The 21,581-nt window shown below is 37.4% G+C and overlaps 1 protein-coding gene across 23 annotated transcripts in view; it reads right to left on the bottom strand.

Moving 5' to 3' along the window:
• The window catches only part of AOPEP (aminopeptidase O (putative)), a 199,283-nt gene that overhangs the window by 101,412 nt on the left and 76,290 nt on the right, over positions 1–21,581 (bottom strand). For 20 of the 23 annotated variants that reach the window (XR_010607772.1, XR_010607783.1, XR_010607781.1 and 17 more), the window contains 4 exons: positions 20,503–20,612; positions 14,488–14,590; positions 14,266–14,373; positions 6,439–6,482 (listed from right to left, as the gene is read on the bottom strand). Coding sequence is in view for 5 of the 23 variants with exons in the window: in XM_065655560.1 (XP_065511632.1) it covers positions 6,439–6,482; positions 14,266–14,373; positions 14,488–14,590; positions 20,503–20,612 (365 nt within the window). In the remaining 18 variants the exon portion in view is untranslated. Of the gene's footprint in view, positions 1–6,434; positions 6,483–14,265; positions 14,374–14,487; positions 14,591–20,502; positions 20,613–21,581 lie in introns of those variants that run through there. The other 3 variants (XR_010607782.1, XR_010607780.1, XM_065655565.1) reach the window with 2 other exon arrangements.

The following is a 21,581-nucleotide window of genomic DNA, read 5'->3' on the forward strand; positions in this document are numbered from 1 at the left end:
CCTAACGGATGTTTATTTATGGACTGTATCAGTGACTAAGAAGGATTTATAATCACTCATTTTTACTGAATGATTTTTAAACATTTTAAATATTAACTTTCACTATATGCCAATGGGAGGGAGAGCAATCACTGTTATGCCTGACATGCAAATGGGAAACCTAAGGCTTAGATAACTTATAGAATCTCAAAAGCAGTCAAGCTTAGTGGATGAATCCAAGTTAGTGGATGACCCTGGTACACATTCACAGAGTAAAAATTTGTGTGTGTTTACTGATCATAGCTACATTTTTTAACTTGCCTAGTTTTATTTGGAACAACCAAAGATTTAGATTATTGATATTAGTGCATGTAACAACAGCACTTTTTCAGACATGGCTTATATCCTGGGTTAGATATTCTTATCCTTATTGAATCCAAGTTAAAAAATTTACCCTCTGTCTCCAAGCAGAATTATGTGTTAGCATTCTTTGAGGTAGAATTAACAGCAGTAACATCCACTTTACACCATTGTGCTGGGAGATGTGCCATCCCTATTCACACCAAGCAGTATTCTGAAGGAGGTCCATTAAAATGAGCAGGTCTACGCAACGGAATAAAGTTCTGCCAATGTGAATTAAGGCTGGGAGAATCTGATCAAAATAGAGAGTCAGTTGGCTTCTCATTGAGTGGTTGTTCAACAGTGTATGCAAAAAATAAGCTATTTAGTCTTAATAAGCTTGTCCAACATACCCAGGAATTTTGTAACAATGGCAAAAACCAGACACCAAGTGCCTTAAACATAAGTCTTGCCTTACATATGCTGTCCTGTGTCATTAAGCTACTTAAGATATGCTTGCATACACAGGCTACAGCATCATACTGAAAATCAGAAGCAGCTATGGATTAAAGAAAAAGAACATTCAGATTACAATGAAAATAAAGCTATTTATATATGCTTTCATTTTCTGTTAATGGTTTTCTTCATTTTTTGGTCACTCATATCTTAAGGTGTGCACCAAGGAGGCGTAATGTGGAAGCAGCACTAGTCTATTCGCTGCTGGTAAAATATTTTGATAGTTCATGCAACTTAGGTCCAAACTTTACTTCAACAGTATCTTCACAAGTAAGAGATGGTGCACCAGCCTGCCTGAGATGACCTAAAAAGTCCCAGAAGAGAGAATAATTCTCATAGAGACAAAGACTTCTTACCAATCACTAAATCTGAAATGTCAAAATATATCTTGTATCATTAGGAGACTGTAGACTCTCACAGAAAAAAAAAAAAATTCCTCTGATCATGTTGTTCAAATAATTGCAGCCATCATGCAGAAGCATTTCTACATGGCCAGGATTCTGAATTTTCATGAAATTACCATTCTAGATGTCTAATAAATTGATTTTCTACATGTAATTGAACATGTATGCCATGCTATGATAGGGTAGTCTTTGACATTCAAATGAATTATTAAATATCCAGATTTGGTCATCTTTTATAGTACCTTGTTATTAAATTTAGAGCATTTGACTGCCAGATCCTTCAGGCTATAATTACCTTTACCTTATTACAGTGCTCTAAAAATTGGTGTCTAGTCTAAGTTAGTTAGCGGAGTCCCTTCCACAGTGAATAGATAGAAAGAGAAGTATCTCCGAACAGTGAGTAAGTTCACCTTCCTCAGGATAGATTATGTTTTTTCTTGAGTTCTTATTTCTGTCTAGTTACTACAGAGAGCACATAAAGGACTAGCTTAAAACTGGACACTCAACTTTTATATAGTCAAAGGTAGATCAGGTGTATTGTACCATTTATTCTGTCTCAAGCAGCATAATCAGAATAACAATTTTTTATTTGTTATTGCATGAATCAAACCCAATACAGCTTAGTGTTCCAATGCTGAAACAGAGCTAACAGCTAGGGAAAAATGCCCTTATTTGTGCATTTAATTTGTCTTAGGTAGGGATAAAAAACCACAGCCTCACAATGCCAGTTTGTCCTTTTTCCCCTCCTCCCGCCCCAAAACTAAGCTTAATTGAAAGTGTGACATTTCTTCAGAAAAAAAAATACTATGCAAAATAATAACACTACATTTATTATGTAGTGCCTTTGTATAATACACTCTCTATTTCTTTCAAAGCCAACAACAGCTCATTTCAAAACACTGGCTTTGAAATAGGCTTATGGCACTGAGGGGAATTGCACTATTCTGACACCACACTAATCGAGGCAGAAACACCAGTAGTAAGTTGCTCAGCATCTCCTCAAACTTTGACATTTTTCTCAAGGGCAGAGACAACAATGCTACTATTTCTCTGCCTTGTTTTAGCATTTTACAGGCATTCACTATTTTTTTCCCAAATATACTAGTAATATGTGGACTGTTGCAAAGATCTATTCTGAATGTGTTGATAGTCAATCAAAGAGAACTGTGAAGTCCTTGGAAAGGTTTCGACTAACTTGCTGGGCTTCAGATCAAGCCCAAAAAATAGATCACAAGCAGACCACTATTTCAAAACAAATGTCCTACAGAAAGGTCACAGAGCCTGATATTTATAGAGGCCGCAGGTCAGTAAAGCATCCATATTCAGAAAGGACACTTACCACCTGCTTATGTTGCAGTTAAGCATCCGTAAGGACTTAAATCTGGTGTGTGTGTGATTTCCTGAACGGCCGCCTCGTTTAGATACTGTATTGGACTGTGGGATCTGGGTTCAATTGATTAGCACTACAGCAGAGCTCTTACAAGGCTGGGCAGGTTCTCCAGTTGCTTTGTACTACAGATCCCTACTGTAAAATGAGAATGCTAGTACATCCATTATCTCATCCCTTGCCCATTTGTTAAGACGATAAACCAGTCAGCCTAGGAATGATCTCCTAACAGGCATACATGCTGTTAATGGCTAGATTCAATGCCTCAGAGCAAGTTCTGTAAAATATTAACATTATTAATTTGAAAATTAGCATTATAAAATATGTCTACATATATCAAGCTACCATTGCACAATGCCTGAAGGCACTCTGCAGACTTTATCTCAATTCCTCAGTCAAGGAGGAGAAACCACTTTGAGAATAAGATGTTGCAGCAAATAAACAGTGCACGTGAAAGTGTGCAACTTTTTTGTTTGTTTGGGGTTTTTTGTTTGTTTTAAAGGAATATAATAAAATGTCTGCCACATCCAACTGAAAATACTTCAACAAACTGTTTGCTTCACGTAGATATATACATTCATACATGTCAATCATTGTCAAATTAAGACATTCCAGCTAAAGATGGAGGCATAGCTAGAGCAAATCAAAGGCTAGTGACTGAATAGTGATTCTGAACATCAGATTTCCTTTGGTTTTTGTCCAGTACATACATTTTGGCTTACTTAAAAAAGAAGAGGAATCAAAAACACTGCAAAAAATCTTTCCCAATGATTTGCTTCAGGATTTGGGTGTCTACCAGCTATTTGTCTCAGTCAAAATCACCACATTCATGACAATATGTCACTTGAAATTACAGCATGATTTTAACATTGATTCAGTACTTAGTTGACAATTTATGAAGACATCTAAGGAATGTGGTTAGTAAGTCTGAGTTATTAACAGTAGAAATAGCAAAGCTGCAACACAAGCCTTCCTTTGTCTATCGTAGATTATTAAAACCATAGCTTTATTAGTACATGTATTTATTTTATTGAGTGGAATGAAATGAAATAAAAAATACCACCAGAAAACCCCAAAGAACAGAACTGACCTGCTCAAAAATCCCTGCGGTCATAAAGAGCACAAGCAGCTGAAACTCTGATTTATCTGAGGCTGGTGAAACTCACCCTCTGTTACAGGGCCTTAAAAACATAGAGTCTTTGCAGGGCTCACATGTTGGGCAGATGTGGAGAGGATCAATTTACAGCAAAGACTATGGGTTTAAGCCCTGGGGAGAGCAGAGCCACTGGGAGTTTTATCAGTTTTAGAGCACTGTGATATACAGACATATAAGGGGGGGGGGTGTTGTTTGGGTTTTTTTTAAATGTAGTGAACTTTCAGATTACATATGGAGAAATACGATCCCTCAGTTACAGGTGGGATGTACTGTAGATTTTCTATACAAAGGTCAAGGTAATGTAAGGCTATAGCCAGTGGATGTTATATTTTAAAAGGCTTTGAAAACAGAGGAGGATAATGATAGGCCATTAGCCCTTCATGCAAAGAAATAATCTGCCTTAAGGGTAAATCAGGAAAGTCTAAAGGACCAGAAGGGACTTCTAGGTCTGTCTGATGTCAGTATTCAGCTGCAGTCCAGAAACAGGAGGATCCTGCCTTGGAGAATGGATTCCTACAGCTAACATGCCATTAAAATTGAGTCAGATCAGGAAGTGAGGTAGCCCTGTAAACTAGGCATATAATCCTCCTCCTCCGAGCATAAAAGGCCACAAAAATCAATCACTGACACTTAAGAAGTTACATCTGTATCTTGGAACTGCTCATCTCTGGGAACGTTCTAAAAATATCTCCTGTAACGAATACCTAAAGGAATGAAGTACTGGAAGAGTGAGAATCTTTTAGATACGATCTGCGGTATCCAATAGCAGAAAACTAATGATTACGGAAAATTTCCGCACTATTTTATGATTGCTTTCTGCCAATGTTAATCCTGTTCTCATTACAAAAGTCTCCCATAAGCCAAATTCTGCTCCTGTAATAGCTACACTAGTTTGCTTCTGTTGCCACAGCTGAGGGCAGGACTTGGCTTTGTTTACTACTGCTAAGTTATCTTTTTTTAAAAAAAATTATTAAATCCAACCTCCATTAAAAATGTCAGTATATTATAGTGCTTAATATTTTTCAAGTAACAAGCATTTAGTTTTAACATTAGAATTCTACTTGGTAGAACTGCACAAGTCTGGAAGGTTTTGTGTGTTACAAAGAATTTCATTGCCCTAATATTGAAAAGCATTTCATTCCTACCACTGAATCTTCGTGCAAAAAAGCACTCATCAATAGATGATCTCTAAAAATATTTTATTTTTATCTTTCCTCACTTTGATTTTACCTCAGGCTAATATTTTTTACTAGCAACAGAATATATTCAAGAATGAAAACAAACATCTTTGTAGCAGATAAGAAATAAAGGCTGCTTGTATATCAAAGATGTTCTATTATTCTTGGCATTGCTGTTGATATCTGCACCTAAGGTAATTTTGGCAGTACCTAAATTCAGATATGTTACATGTCTGACTGTAAAACGAATTACCATAGATCTGAAATTTTGTCCATACATTCTGGAGTATTATGCAATGCAAATGGAGACATACTTCTGCATTAGTCTCACTGAAAGTTTAAATATTTTGCCATGTTTCTAGGCTGAATATTGGATGCTTCTTCAAGTAACAATTTGCACTGGGCTTGGACTTCAGAGAAACAAAAGTGAAACAAAGGAAGGAAAACAGAAATTTTAGTAACAAATCAATGTATAATATGCCACTAAATAATTGTCTTTCCCACATATTCTATTTAATATTCCTGATTCTATTAAGCTGGAAACTCATATCCAATGATATAAACAAAATATCATCCTGTGGTACATCATTGAAAATGTAACACCACCCAAACTAAACTCATGATGCCACAAAACATTATCTCAATGATAACTAGCTTCTCTGTCTCTGAACCCCTAAGAACAGCAGTTTCACTAAAAAAATCAATACATTTGAGTTCTATTAATATTTTCTCTCATTTTTTTTTCTGAACTACTCACCAAGATTTATGAAGACTTTTGGAATAATGCTTCCTAAAACTGCATTTTTCAAATGAATAAATTATCTTTAAAAACTATAATATGTAATCCTCCACTACAAAAGAATTTTTATTTGTAGCACAGTCTGTAGTAGCACGGAGCAAACCAACAGATAAGCAAGGATGATTCAAAGCTCTGCTAAAGACCAGCTGTATCACCTTTGGACAATCACATACAGCAGGATTTTGAAGAACATGTCAGGCAATTAAGGCTGGATTTCCATCAGTGTTCTCCATCCTTTCCCATTTGGCACACTGTGTGACAAGGAGGGGATGGTTCCAGACTACTGCTTGAGGAAAATCCCTCTTCTCTGGTTTCCCAGATCCACGACAAAGCTCTGTGGCCTCCTTAGTTGAAGGTGCCATGTGCCAAAATCAGAGATTATTATAATTTGAGGAAGCAGCTATGTCTGGCACTTCAGATCGTGTAGTGAACACAGGACCTCACTGCTGCAAGTTAAAGGTGCTGCTTGCGGAGAGCATGGGATAGCAACAACACAGCAAGTCTCATATTTTTTGTGTATATGTGTCTGAGAATTTTCAGAGAAAGATACACACACACACTTGTGAAAAAATAAGCTGAACAATACTAAAAAAAATCCTACTATTTCTGGCTAGCACAGCTGATATTTGAATTTGATTTCTAGTTTCTTTTTTGACTTTTCTAGTCTGGTTCTCACTTACTTTTTTTGTTCAGGGATGTCTTCCAATAGCATGCGAAGAAAATCCTGGAAAAAAAACGAAGCACCACGGTTAGTATGTTTATGAAGACATAACTGTGTCTTCGTTACTAGTGAGCAATAAATTTATAAAGACTGCAGATAACAGAATGACAAAGAAGTGCATATATGCACTACGGTGATATACTGCTCAGTTATTTATACAACATACATTATGTTTGTCAGTTTTCCAACCCACTCAAGTAAAAAGTGTCAATATTGAAAGAATATGGGCTTGAAAAGCCTTCCAACTATTTTAACAAAATCCCACATTCCCACTGTCATTCTTTCATTTAATCTATAATATAGACACATAAACTATATTTAAAACTGTTAAAAGGCTGCATATTCGCATACTTAAAGGCTAAGAAACAGCAGAATCTAGGCTGTTTATGTTCTCTCCACTGTGCTTATGTTATCACACTGTAATTATATATAGGCAGACCACATCTACTCATTCTGTGACAAAATTAACAATATTGCTGCCAACCACACCAGCTAAGGAGTAAATTGTTCAAAGAAAATGTAGCTAGAATTTCTTTCATGGACTTACAAAGAAGATGCAGTGCCAGTGGAATAGGATTACTATCATCCTCACTTACAAGGGTATGATGAGCCCTCTTTAGAAAGTTACACCTGACAATACATAAAGGTACTCTGGCACCCCATGCTATACATGACCTAATTTTAATGACAATCACTGTGACAAAATGCACTCCTGTGAACAGTCTCGTAAGAAGAGGATTTATTAATATTAGTTATTCATTTATATACGACTTCATAAAGCAATACATCCACTTTATTAATACTAGTCTCTGTGGAGACAAGTTTCAGAGGCTAATGATGTTCCTCACTGCAATACATAACTGCGTGCTGATTTCTGATTGCAAGTACTTGCTCTCTTAAGGGCTTGAAGAATGTTTCCTAAAAGGCAAAAAACTTTTACTTAGAGACCCTGCCATGGCATTCAGCAAAAGATGCTGTTTCTCTGTCTGATATTGGCATTGTTAGGGAACCAAATAAATAGTTATTGCACAAGTGAAACAACTGGTAACATGGTTAAGCCTTCCTCCAGGTTACAAGTGAGATTCAGGCAATGTTGCAGCGCCTGCAAAATTTGCTTATCACAAAAGGTAAATTACACAGCACTGGGCTCAGTGTTGCTGTGGAAAGAATGCCATTGTTAACTGTGCCAGCAGTTGTTCTGTCCTAACTACAGTATATTGCCGACATGATGATAAAATGTGAAAACTCCTATTTCATACTACTACTTGCAGTTCTGTACCATTATTCTGTATTTAAGCAGAGAACTACTGTCTCCTTCCACTTGTGGAAGCTTTGCTGGAGGTGCAGAGTAAGCTACATGGAAATAAAGATTACGAAAATATCATCAGTAGAGTTGTTTCAGACGTGTGTGAAAAGTAATACTGAAGTGGTCATCCTTTACACTATTTGCACCATCTCTGTATCATTAATCCAGCTAGATTCCCTGATTGGAATGCATCAACTTTTTATAATTAATTCCACAGTATGCTTGAAGATACCTCTAGTAATAGAAGTGGTTTTATATTCTGTATATTATACTATGAAATTAAACATCTCCTTTGTGATTAAAGCAGTCTTCATTTTTCCAAATATCTATTAAAAATAAAGCAGTAACCATCTTTCTACACACTTTCTTAAAATTAGGATTAATCTATTTTAACTGCTTCTACTTTGATGCTCCAAAACAGAGTAGGAAAACAAATTACCACTTACCTCATATTTGCATGGCTTTTTAACATTTGCCTATTATCAAGTCTGCATGACACATCCCATGATAGGTCTGACTTTTCAGTTGCTTATAATTTTGCCAAACTGTAACCATCTGGAGTGAAATTTTATCCTCAGGCTACTTTTTTTCTTCCTCCCTGACGAAATGGTTCAGAAGTGTCCAAAAGAAAAGTTAGGGGATAATGTGGGGTTTTTTAAGCTTTGATGACATTTCTTTAAGAGGTGCTAGTGACCAGGATAATCATAAATAAATGCTGAGTCATATCATAAAACAAATTATAGTTTGTTTTTTGTCTTTGTTGCAAGTAATTCAATGAAGCCAGAAAGAAAACATGAGTTAGAAATCACATGCCGCCACAGTGGTGCATTGTTAACAAGGTGGCTTATATTCATGTTATTAAATAATCTCACTTCCCTATGTTCTCCTGTTGTTCTTCCCTGCCTGGAAACCCAGAGGCTAGAAAACAACTTTTCCCTATATACAGAAACTGTTATTCTGCAGTTTGTGGAATTTTATTGGCATTTAGCCAAACTGAAAAAGTCCTTGAAAAATGCGTTCACACATGTTCACTAAGGATTTGCTAGACCCTCATAATTAAATTCCCTAAAGACTCTTGTCTGCTTTCACCATAGTCCAGACTGAAGCTAACAATTTTAATCACAACTGCAACTTTGGCCTGCTGCTGAGCAGGTCAAATCTGGATGCAGACGATGAATTGAGATCAGGGAGAAATTTTCTTTGCACTGTTAATGCATATAGCATGTCTGAGTTAAAGGCAAAGAAAAGTGGGAGCCCAATGACTGAGAAGTATGTTGAGAGAAGTTATTTTGAGAACCGTAGGAAAGAAGGTTACTTGAAGCACTGATTAGACAGATCTGAGTTTCTACTCTTGAACTGTTTTAGGGCACCAGACAGGTACCTCTCTCTGATCACACATGTTGATAATAAATAAAGAACACTGAATATTAAAAGACAAATTATATCCTCTTTATGAAAAACTAAAATCTAGATATTTCAAACACTCTATGACCAAGAGATATTTTCAGTTAAATTCTCTAACTGAAATATAAATGGGGTGCATAAAAGCAATGGAGATTTTGTGGCTAAAAGTGATAGATCTAAAAGGACATTCAGTTGGCAACAAATAAACTCCAGATGCACTTACGGAAATTACCCACTCAAAGCTAAACTACCCCTATCAATTATGCAGTCTGCAAATGACATAACTAAATGGCGAATGTTACTTTGTCCGGTTTGGGTGGAAAAATAAATAATGAGCACCCTTCCTAGGATCCTGTTTGTTTTTAATTCCCTCCCCATTCATCGGCAACATGTTGAAATCCTTCTCTTGGTGTTTTGCTAACAAGCCCAGATTGCCCCTCCAAATACAACAACTTCCTACCATGAGTAGGCAAGACTCCCCAGCTATACACTCTATTATCAGGCAGCAATCATTAGCCAGACAGTTTAACAGTTTAAGCCCCAGGCGACAGAGCCACTGACAAGCTCCAGTCAAAAGCAGAATTTGTTGCCCATTTACCTCATGCCAAGGAACTGAATTCAGATCACTAGCAATTCACTGAAGAAAAAATGACTATTGTGGCAAACGAGAAAACATAGCACATATGAAGACCTGACGAGGATTTCTGGTAAATCTTCTTGTGGATCATTAACGTGGTAGCAGCCCCCTGGATGGCCCTTCCTGGCATTTTGCTGATGGGGGTTATTGTCCCCGTGTAGCACAGGAGCAGAAGGCAACCTGTATCCCTACCTGAGCTGTCCAAATTCACAATCCAGTGCTTTCACACAAACCCATCTTAGTAAACTGTCCATACTAACAACACTGTATTTGTCCTCTTAGGTACAGTGTGACTAACTGAGGGAAGCAAGTCTTAAATCACCCCAGCTATATTTGTAAAAGAGTTTCTGTCAGAGCCTTGGGTCTTTCACAAAAAAACGTCTTTGTGCATGTCAAAACATCTCAAAGCATCTCAAAGCAGGTAACTCCAGAGACCAGATAAGTCCATTCAGAGACCACATAAATTGGAAGAAGTATGCTGACCATCACTCAGTCCAATGAACAAAGCATTGGCATTCCCCTTACCTTATTGATGGGAAGTTCAAACTAGACCCCAGGCAGGGAAGTGAAGGCATGCAACTTGAACACACCTTTAAGTGTTAATCTCAGGTTAAAATGTCTGACCTAGTGAAGCAGTCTTTTTTATTGCCTTACACTTGCTAGAATTTAAAAAGATGAACAGAAAGAAAAGCATACTGCATGGTAAATAAAGTGCATATGAACAATGAACAGAGAACAAAATACTACACAGCTGCTTCATATGAAAGAAACACCTATTCTACATAAATGAGGGAAAGGTCTTTGAAAAAAAAATAAGAAAAGGGCAGTGATCATATACTAATTAAAGGTTGTCTCATTATACATATATATATATATATTTATATAAAAGGAAAGTGAATGGAAGCTGCATGGTGCACAGCTAACAAAAAAGTAGGAATATGTTCATTTATGCAAGAACTGGAACAGGAAACCAACTCAGTCTGAGTAAAACTGCCCCATATATTTCTGTTTTCCAAGCACATGAAAGCGTAGAAAGCAAAGACGCCTGTCCTAGAGGCTGCTGTGGATGGGACAGCACCAGAGTCCACACCACTCCCCACTGATGTTAACACTTGGTCACTCAAGCTCACAGGTTAGCAAGCATGAAAATTAAAGTCCGCAAACAAGTAAATTCCCATGGTTTTCTTATTTCAATAGCAAACTGAACAATAGTTTTAACTGTTAGGAATATCAGCAACTTGCACTCCTTTCTATTTATTTATAGTCAATATCACTCTATTAGTTCTTTTAAAAGTTAGTTCAATACAGTTACTAAATGAATTATCTCACAGAAAGAAAAGTTGAAGATTTTTTAAAATCCTTCTCAAAGATTCCAGACTTGCTTTACTCCTCTGTTGCTAACTCGACTAAAATAAACAAAAACTACTATTAAAAACATACTGAACACGCAATCAAAATGGAGGAAAAAGGCAAACTGATTAATGTTTTACATCTGAAGTAATTTCCTTGCACCTGCAGCTACATCTAGGAAAAATAGTACAAACACCACTGAAAACAAGACTAGTATTCAGAACATGGGCAATTATTTTCACGGTTTTTACTTTCCCTCATCCCCACAATTCCTAAAGCTGAGAACTTCTACAATTATTTCAGACAAAGTGAAAGTCAACACTATGATATTTAGACTTACCATTTGCACCTCTATTTATTTTATATCTTTTAATCATTTAAGCACTGACAGCATGTTTGTTCAAGAAGGAACTTGAATAATAAACTTTGTACTAACTTGACTTCATTGCTTCTGCATTTGCAACACCTGCTGTGATTGTTTATCTACCTATACCAGACACTGAAATAAATACAAATTTTAAAACTTCTTACAAAGAAAGTGCATTTACAATTGGATATAGCCCTATCCCCTTTTCATTTTTAACATAGTGACCAAACAACAGGATGATGTTGAAATTCCCTTCCTAGCAACTTCAATGGGAGCTGGATTTAGGCTGCTGTGAAACAAGGTAAAAGCAGAAAAAGCATACAATAAAAGTTCTATAGTACTCAGCATTTTCTCCACCAAATCAAGTATCTTCAAATGAAGGAAAGTATATTTTTTGACCCACATTAAGCATGCAGCTATGGATATGTTGCACATATTCAAATAAAAAGTAGCCTAAGAAACCTGAAATAAAAGCATCACTTACTCTTGCTTCAATCATTAAAACACTGAACAATTGCCTATATAATAAGAAAAATGGTCGTTTCTGGGTGCAGAAACAACATACAGCATTTCATCTTATGAGACTGGAGGCAGATAAGCTACAAATTGACATTTCATAGCAGAACGATGGACAAAGGCAGAAGTCTAGTACAAGGGTAGTTCAATTACAATGCAATCTAGCTATCATAACTAATAGTATAATGTGCTAAGATATTTTGCAGCATTTAAACAGTCTGCTGACACAACTCCTCTCATGTCAACCAGGAGCAACAAGCTAGCTTTTTCTCACCAAAATGTGTGCACCTTTCCTACCTGCAGACTAAAACACTGGGCTGCTTCGTGCTTTTAGCAGTTTCATGATTTCTGTAACTTTCCAGCTTTGTAATAGTGGAGTGTCATATTTATGATTTTGGACACCATAGTGTAGACAAGGCTCATAAAGACACTGGCATCTTCCACACTATGCCCAAACGTAACTGCTCAGTATCTCAGTAACATGGTACAGCAAACAGCTGCAGCAGTGGAAACTTTAACTCCCTTAACAACCCACATGTTCCTTCACAGGAGCTGTTGCAATAGAGCTACTATGCCTAACTTCTGGGTGACTTGACATACAAAAGAATCCACAGGTCTGTGAGCTATTTGTAACATACACAGGCATACATCTCACCCCATAAGAGTGAGATTCAAAACAGCAAGTGCAGGAGCAAAGAATCATCATGGCTGGAAGAAACAGTTATGTGTTAGACCCCATTCCCTAAAAATCAGAGGCCCTTACTCTGTTTTGCAAGGAGATGTTTATCACCATCCTGAATCCTCTCAAAGATTTCAACTGTAACTTCAGAAAAGACAGACATCATCAAAGAAACTGGTTTCAGAAATTCACTCATAACCATTTTCTTCTCTCTTCCCCTGCCCCTCACTCCCATCACACTGCTCTTCTAGTGATGCCAACCATTTGTCATGTTGTGCCTTTTGTTACAGGCACAGCTGGTTCACAGACAATCCCATGAATGGTTGTCTTCACAGCATTAGAAAATCAACAAGCTGGAGTTGCATGGCGCAAGCTGCATGACAAGATTTCCTAGAACTTCGGGTTTGGAGAACCGTGTCATTCCCTTCTCAAAACAAAACACTGGAGAACAAGACAGCTTACAGGACTCTTTCAGAAAGACCAAGGGAAAGGTACATTTCCATTTAGAACCCCAGCTGGGTTCTCTACATGACAGATGGTACAATATACTGTGGTGTGACTTGTTCAATCTTTTTAAAGCTGTTCTACTTTGCATGGTACAATTATACACCATTTATGCCAGCAAGAGAACAAGCTAAGTCTGTAGTTCAAGTGATTAATATATGCAGTTGGACTTAGGGCAGATTCTGATTCCTAATTCAACATTATTTTTTACAACCAAGCCTTCACCAATCCAGGAAGAAATCCTGAGATATGACAACTGCTCTTAAGAGTGGGCTGCCACTGCGTGGTATCAATGTTAGAGAAAGTCTACTGAAAGAAAGAAGCAGCACATCTTAAACACGCCTTTTAGATTAATACCTCAGTAACAATGTTTAAGAAAGCACGGGAGTATGGACCATGATGAGGAAACCTATACAGAGGCTGTGACAAGACTAATTCAGGTGGGTGCACTATCACAGAGTGATGGGCACATCACTCTCTGACTTGGTGAGAAAGAGACTGTCCTCATGAGAAAGACTATGAAATGGTAATCATTGAATGAAGCACCAAGCAGCAAAGAAGGAAATAAAGTCAGAAATATAACATGCACAGACTGTTACGATTTACAGAAGTTTTCAGTTACACTCCTACCCTATGTTTCCTCTCTAGCAGAAACAGAGGTATCAGGGAAAAGACTGACTGATCACAACCAAAACCCATGAGCTAAAAGACTAAAGAATACAATTCCAGTATGGTAAATGACTCTATCTTTGAGAGCATCAGCACCTATGAGCATTGACCTTTCAAAGTATCAAGTTAAAAGAAAAAAAAAATTACATTATCAGATACTAGCATGGTGTCCAATTTATGTATCACCCCCAAAAAATGTTCTGCCCTCTAGCAGGTAGGAATTTCACCAATATTGCCAAGCTACAATTGCATCTTTCTTTTCACCACAACCAGAAGTGATGATTTAGAAAGTCAAACTGAACATTTAGGTCATTTGTTTTTTCAGAAAGTTTGGAACAACCCCAAGCACAGTACCTGAGAAAGTACAAGCTGCCCATGGAACTTATGAACAAATTTTCGTAAAGATGCAAGGTATGAAGCCTCCCCTATTGTCCTTGCCAGAGACCGCAGAAGGAAATAACCCTGCAAGAAATTAAGCCAGAAACAAATAGGATGCTATGAATCAGCTGATGTCTAGAAGAAGTCTTTATCATATTAATAAAGCAATTTCAATAAAAATCAGCTGATAGTACTCACCTTCAAATAGTGAACCTGCATGAAAATTTTTTCTGCTTTAAGACCATGTTTGATAACAGATGCTCCAGACTCACTCAGTTCTCCTGTGCTCTCCTTTTTGGGCCTAAAATGGTAACAACTTATTTAAGTCTTGGACAAGGAAGTAAAGAACCAACTACATACATTACATGTTCTCATAGTTGAAAGCATTGTGAATTACATAGTAACTTTAGACACCTGTGACTAGTTCAGTCTTCACCATAAGTAAATAACTTGGCTTAGACAGGCAAACAAACAAAGAAATCATACTGTTAATGCAATTTTGTACATAGCTGACCAGACAGGTGGGATATAAATGAAATTCATCACTAAGTTGGTACACTTTTTTGCTGCCAGCATGAGATCACATTGCATGCCATTCTACAGTGCACAGCTACATGATGAACAAAGAGAAATGAGAAAAAAAAAAAAAAAAAGAAATTTTAAGGGGAAGGGATGGATACTGAAGTCATTACGTTCAACTAGAGATATCTCTTCTTATACCTGAACATTGGCTTAACAGTTTACATGACTATACTTGCAAGAATAATCTCTATCACCTGCATGCAATACACTGCAGAAGGAATTATGTTCTGTTTTTAATTTCTGCCATTTGGGGTTGGAAGAAAAGTAGTCAAAATTTTAAAAGATCATGAGTTTCACACACACACAGGTTCGGAGTTTACACACAATACTGTCTAGAAAAAACCTACTTCTTCACTGCCTGATTTTAAAATGTAATAACAGCATCTGGTATGCCAGAAATCTATAGCAGTGAAGTTTGGAGGACTTCTAGGCTCTTATAAGCACAGAGTGAAACTAACAGAAGCTATGCAAACATTTTTTCTTCATTTGTAAGCAGTGCCTTCACAGGCATAGTACTGAAGGGCCCTCTAGCTTTTTTCCTTCCATCCGGAAAACATCCCAGCTAACAGTGGTCTGAGAACTGATGTCTGTCTTAGGAACCTGACCCTGCAACTGAAACAACCTCTCCAGTTCTAAGCGTTCTAACCAAACACCTTTCCTCCCGCTCCTACAAAACAGGCCACAGCAGTACAGGATTCTTCAAACCACATGACTCACACACTTCTCACAAGCTAATCCCTGTGATCAAATTTCTTTCATGTCTATGTCAGCTTTGAGGAAAACATGCTTCCTTTTTTGTATCTGTGTAATGGCATCTTATTATGGTTCTGTCCAGAGTGCTAAGCTTGTATTTTCACTTTTTAGGCACTGTATTTAGGAACTCTGCACATGAAATCCACTTCACACAGTCAAATCTTCAAAAAATCTAACTGTATGAAATAAAATAGAAAAACAAAGTTGCTGCGGTTTAACCCGAGCTAGCAATCACAACCACAATAGCCACTCGTTCACTCTTCCCACCCCCTAACAGGGGAGAGAATCAAAAGGAAAGGGAGAAACCCATGGATTGAGATAAACACAGTTTAATAAAACAACAAAATAATCCTAATATGCTACTACTACTTCTAATATATACATATATATATATATAAAATATATATAATGTAAATGATATTCAATGGAATTCCTCACAAACTCCGTCTGTGCTGAGCAGCCAGTCCTGGGAAAAGAGAGCACCCGAACAGTGGATTCCAGAAAGAGAGAAAAAAAAAGGCTGAGAGGGCAGAAAGGCCCAGAGGCCACTGCAAAACGGCAGGATGGCAAAGGGCCAAACCAAAAGAAAACTCCGAACAGAACTCAAAATGGAGCAGAACAGGAAATGATCTGTCAGGCTGGAAAACCCAACTCTCCTTACATACAAAGCACGACACCAATGGCATGGAATACTCTCATTGATCAGCCTGGGTGTCAGTCAAGCTCTGCCCCATCCATGCCCCCCTTCCCCGCTGCCTCACACCTGCAGACAGAGCCCAGAAAGACCTTGGCTCCTGGACCACAACTAAGATATCACTAAGTTCTTACATTTTATTCATCTTGACTCAAAAACTCTGGAAAGATACTTGAAAAAAAATATTAATTATATCCCAGGGTGCTATCTTATTATTCTCGAACTAAATCCAAACAATAACTGTGCTAGCCATGAAAAACAACAGTTTCTAACTGCATGAGGAAAATTAACTCAATTGCAGGTAAACCAGCACAAAAATGCTAATTCGATTTTACACTGTTCCTAACACAGCCCTTTACCATGCTATAGTTCATATTTTCCTTCAAGGAAGGTCTCCCTTCTATATTGAAAGGAGGAGATCAATAACTCTTTTCTTATCCTATGGTAACTCCAGTTCTTCAAGACAATGTAACCATTGCAGATGCACTTAGAAGAGCAGAGGTCCACCTGTTTCCATTCCGGATGAGTCTCCTGGAAGGAAGGCCTACTGGCAGTCCATACGTAACTCTTCATTGTTCTCTGCCTATATAAAAAGCCCAAACTGTTTCATTTCTCTCATAATAAATAGCCCAGTCTATAGACTGAAAAATGGAGTTTGAGCACAGGCTACAGGATCCACACTAAACTGAAGTACATCTCATAATCACAATTATTCTAAATTACGCAACCATACTTCCTTCTTTCCTCAACCAACTTTGTGCCTGCGTAGATCCTGGTAGGTGACTAGAAAGCAGTATCCCATCTGGATGATGGTACTGAAGAATTTCCTTTTGCACAGGACATACATATACCCCTGATGATGTTTGCAAAAGAGTGTAAACATTCAGAAAGTTACCCTGTTCTCTGCTATCAGTATTTCAGCACACTATTTCAAAGCAATGCTGAGTATATTTACAACACATTGAAGGTACAGAGACTGAATGTTTGTTACACTGACCTACAAAACCTGGCATCTAACCTAGTTGATGAAGCTAGGCCTAATGCTAAAGGCAACCTGAATCAAAGTATTCAATCTGCTACCTAGCACATTTTAGATAATGGTAAATTTCTCCAGATGGAGAAGAACATTGTACAAAGTAAAAGTACAATTCACCAGAAAGTCCTTGGCAATTAAATACTCTGATATGGCAGCTAGTCATGAAAACCAATGCAGAGACCACAAGAGACTATATGAAAGGCATGTCTTCTATGAGTGTGATAAAACTTGTTATTAAATACCTACAGAGCCTTCAAAGAGCGTTGCTTCAGGAGGGAAATGGACTTGACTCAGGTGGAACTCAGAGACAAACTGAGAATTAGATATCAACACTGGTTTGTCTTCATGAAGAATCACAAACTGAAGTTCAGTCATAGGGACCAGAACATGAAGCAGTCTCACCACCAGCTTTATTCCACAGAATGAAATGGACTTCTCTAGCCTTCTTTGCTTTCATAAAATGAAAGACTGAATTAGAGTGCTGGTGCTGATGCTTGCCAGCAGAGTAAGTGCCAGGACATATTTCACAAGTGCTTTTATCCCTGCAAGTTTGCTTCAAACTCTGAGAAAATACACAGTATTCTGTCTGAAGTCTTATTCTGTATGAGCACTACAGTGCCACAAATTCTTTTTCAATACTAAGATTTGCTAGTGCTGCTTTTCAGAGTTGCTGTCTGCTGAAAAGACACTTACTTATTTCTTTCATACCTGACTTCTTTTTTCATAGGTAGCTTATGTCATGCTACTATACCATAGTATCAAATAACCATAAGAAGAAACATCATCCTGATGATCAGTTTGCCGAGTGGCTTTCACCTAGTCTGAACAGGTATGCATTTGCTGGATCAAAAGTTAATAGGATCAGCCGTCAAGTTTTGGCCAGAGTTTTCCTGCTGTCAGGAGAAAGCACAGAAAATCACATGATCATCCAGCAGGGAACAAAAAAGTAATTGAAGAACAAGCTTATGCTTGGGAAGAGTGGGTTGGCTGTTGTTTTTTTTTCTTCCTGACATAATTATCATTTAGGTTTATTATTCTTATATAAAAACACAAGCCTGAACCAGCATAGGCCTCAGTATAGGCTCAAAACCCAGTGCAATGCCAAAACTGAACTCTTCTCTCTTACATACCAACTCTGGAAAGCACATGGACATAATTTCACAAGGAAGAAGGAAAAAAAAATTAAAAAACCAGTAAGGATATGAAGAGACAACCTATGCAAGTCCATGCCACAAAACCAGCAGAAAATATTTATACCTGACTGAAACCAGTGGAAAGTCTTTAAATGCAATCACAGGAAACTAGAGACATCAGAGAGGAAGAGATTGCCTGAAACCCAAGCCGGTATCATGTTCCTCTCCTGAAGTGTATACTAGAGGCACATTTTTCAAATGAAAAATGATTTGTCATTCTTTTGTATTAGCATTGAGAACACCACTATGCAAAAGGTACACAGCATGCTTATTACAGAGATTTAACGTCTACTAACTGTGAAAGTCAATAGAAAGCTTAAGTTTCAATTTAAAGATAAATCAATCCTTCCTGAGTTTCAAACTGCAAAGGATATTTTGGCCCTTAGAAAAACAATTTTAAAAATGTACACCACACACATTTTATTAAAAGTAACAACTGCTTAATTAATTGAAAATATGACATGTGATTCCATAATGTTGAAAATGGAACTATACATCCAGATAAGCCTCATATCACAAGGGCTATCCTAAAAAGAATTTATTTTAAAACAGATTAAACCGCCAGCATCTGTCAATAAGTAATTGTGTAGGTAGCAGCTGTATGACAGCTAGCAGTAAAGCTTGCTTTTGTATTTACACCTATCATCAAATCGCACACTTGCAAACGCAAAACTTCACTGACTACTTATATGTATGATAAACAATTCATCAATAAACATGTAAACCAGATCAATGAAGGACTACAGTTATGCAAACTCAGTGATACATTTTCAGATGACATGAGGCAACAGAGAGGAACTTCCATGTCGGTGAACATTGCCCAGATATAAAAGGCTTTAAATCCTACTGGGAAAGCACAAAAAGGGAGGGAGGACCTCAAAATGCATGAAATGGCAAAGGCCTTCCAAAAACATTTAAAAATACAACACAGGGATCCATTTGTGATCAATTTGTTCTTTGTTTCCACTTGGTGAAAGAAAAGAATAAACCTACAACGTTTGAAATAAACGATATTTCATCTGTGCATTACGAAGCAATTTTTAACTGTTAACCCTAAAACAGCTTAGCTATGTACCATGGAAACTCTTTCATTGGAGGTTTCTAGAACGCGTTAGCAAAAACCTTCTTCAGATGGTCTGTGTATACTACCTGTATTTCAGGGTAGAAGAATGGTCTACATAGTCTCTTGAAATCTGTCCCTGTACTTCTGTGATTTGGCCAGTGTAGGGCTAATTTAAGTTAGGATCAGCAAACTTGTCTTTCTTGGTCAAAGACTGGGGACATCAGCAGCGGAGATGTTAGGAAGCCACTCAAGACAAAAGACTACGGGAAATCCTCAGGGCACCGATCAGAACAGTCCAGATGCCCAGATTATCAATCATTAGCAAAGCAAGAATCTTTGTTTTATCTAATGTCTTTAGCTATGGAAGAAGAGTTGAGCTCGGCATCTGGTACCTAAAGACCAAAATCTTGTTTAAATAGCAGTATTAGTGATTTCTAAAGAAAGAGTAGATTTATATAGTGCATTATGGTTTTTCATTTGTTTTTTAAAGCTTCATTCAGCTTGGCAGTTAGACACCACACTCCCATATGTGCTTGTCTTCAGCCACAGAAAGTGAATCTGTTACAGCTTCAGTGAATTTTGTTCAGGAAATGGCCTTTATTTTTTTATTTTTCCCCTGAATAGAGGCTCTTGTAAACTGCTCAGAGACATTTTATATCAAACTAAATCCCCTGGTTTTGGAAGCTTTCTATAACAAAGAGAAAAGCAATTGCATTATATAGAAGATGAACGACCTAGTCAATTTAATTTGACTTTTCTTTCTTCAGAAGGAAATAAGGAAGTGCAGTGGATTTAATCAGATGGTTTGAATGCATATCCTTTGAAAGGAGAAAATGGTGGAAAACAGGAGAGAGAACACGTAAAAGCAAAGATTACACTGTCATATTGTTACCTTAAAACTTGCAGCTCTTCTTCGGAGTTCTGCACCTCATCCCTGAGTCGTCTCCAGCGAAGTAAAGCTTTCAATTCCTGCTGCCATTTTACCTCATCATGTGACAGCTGCTTAGTATACAAAAAACACAGATCACTGATTCTCTTTCCCAATACACAATAATAATTTTCAGAAAGATAAACTTGTTTTGTTTCCCTTTAATCTGCAGAAGATGCAGGAAAGAGTACAAATAGCTACGAAAAACACAACAAAACAAAATATAACAGTTGCTGCTGTAAGAGTTAATAGGAGCACTACAGAAAACAGAAGCCTTGCTGTGTGCATCAAATCAATAGCCAGTTAAATATTTCTTGCCTAAGGAGAGAGATGGGCACGTTGTTTTCCCATTAGTGACTGGCAATAAGTGAATGGAATGTACAGGACCAATACCTGGCATATTGGTTTTGGTGGCATCTTTACTCTTCCCAGCCTTGAAAGCAAAGAGCTGGCTTGTGTCCTGACTTCACTCTTACTACTTCTGACACACTTGTGAAAGCTCCTTGTTGGATTTTCCCCCATTTACGTAATACTAACAGACATGCATGCTGAAGAAATAAATGCCAGGTTGTCAGCTTACAAATAACAACTAATTTATGCTTCTCTATTAAAAGAAAAGATGGGAGCTGGGAGAAAGCAAAAGGAGCTAATATTATCCTGCACTACACCAGTATTTCAGTCACATGAAATTAGTCAGGCACTATGGAATATACTCATAATCGTACAACTATAGGATTGCATAGCACCAAAACTACTCATACACTCTAAAAAGGAAAAAAACCACAACATTTTCTGATCTTATAAATTAACAAGCATACTAATCACTCCTTTGTTGCTTACTCCTTCCCTTCAGCTACATGGAAGGGTGTCTACTACCATGAAAATGCTTTCAAGTGACTCATAAAAGCACAGAATTAAGAGGAAGAGCTCACAGAGTGGAGAGATGCTCAATATAATGGAGAAATGAGGCTTAGGACCAGAAGGGAAAAGCAAAGTGTTTAGACAGCCTTCCTCTTCTTCTTGTTCCAGAAATATGGTAAGTG

The sequence above is a fragment of the Caloenas nicobarica genome, chromosome Z (genome assembly GCF_036013445.1).
Source record: "Caloenas nicobarica isolate bCalNic1 chromosome Z, bCalNic1.hap1, whole genome shotgun sequence".
Classification (NCBI taxonomy): Eukaryota; Metazoa; Chordata; class Aves; order Columbiformes; family Columbidae; genus Caloenas; species Caloenas nicobarica.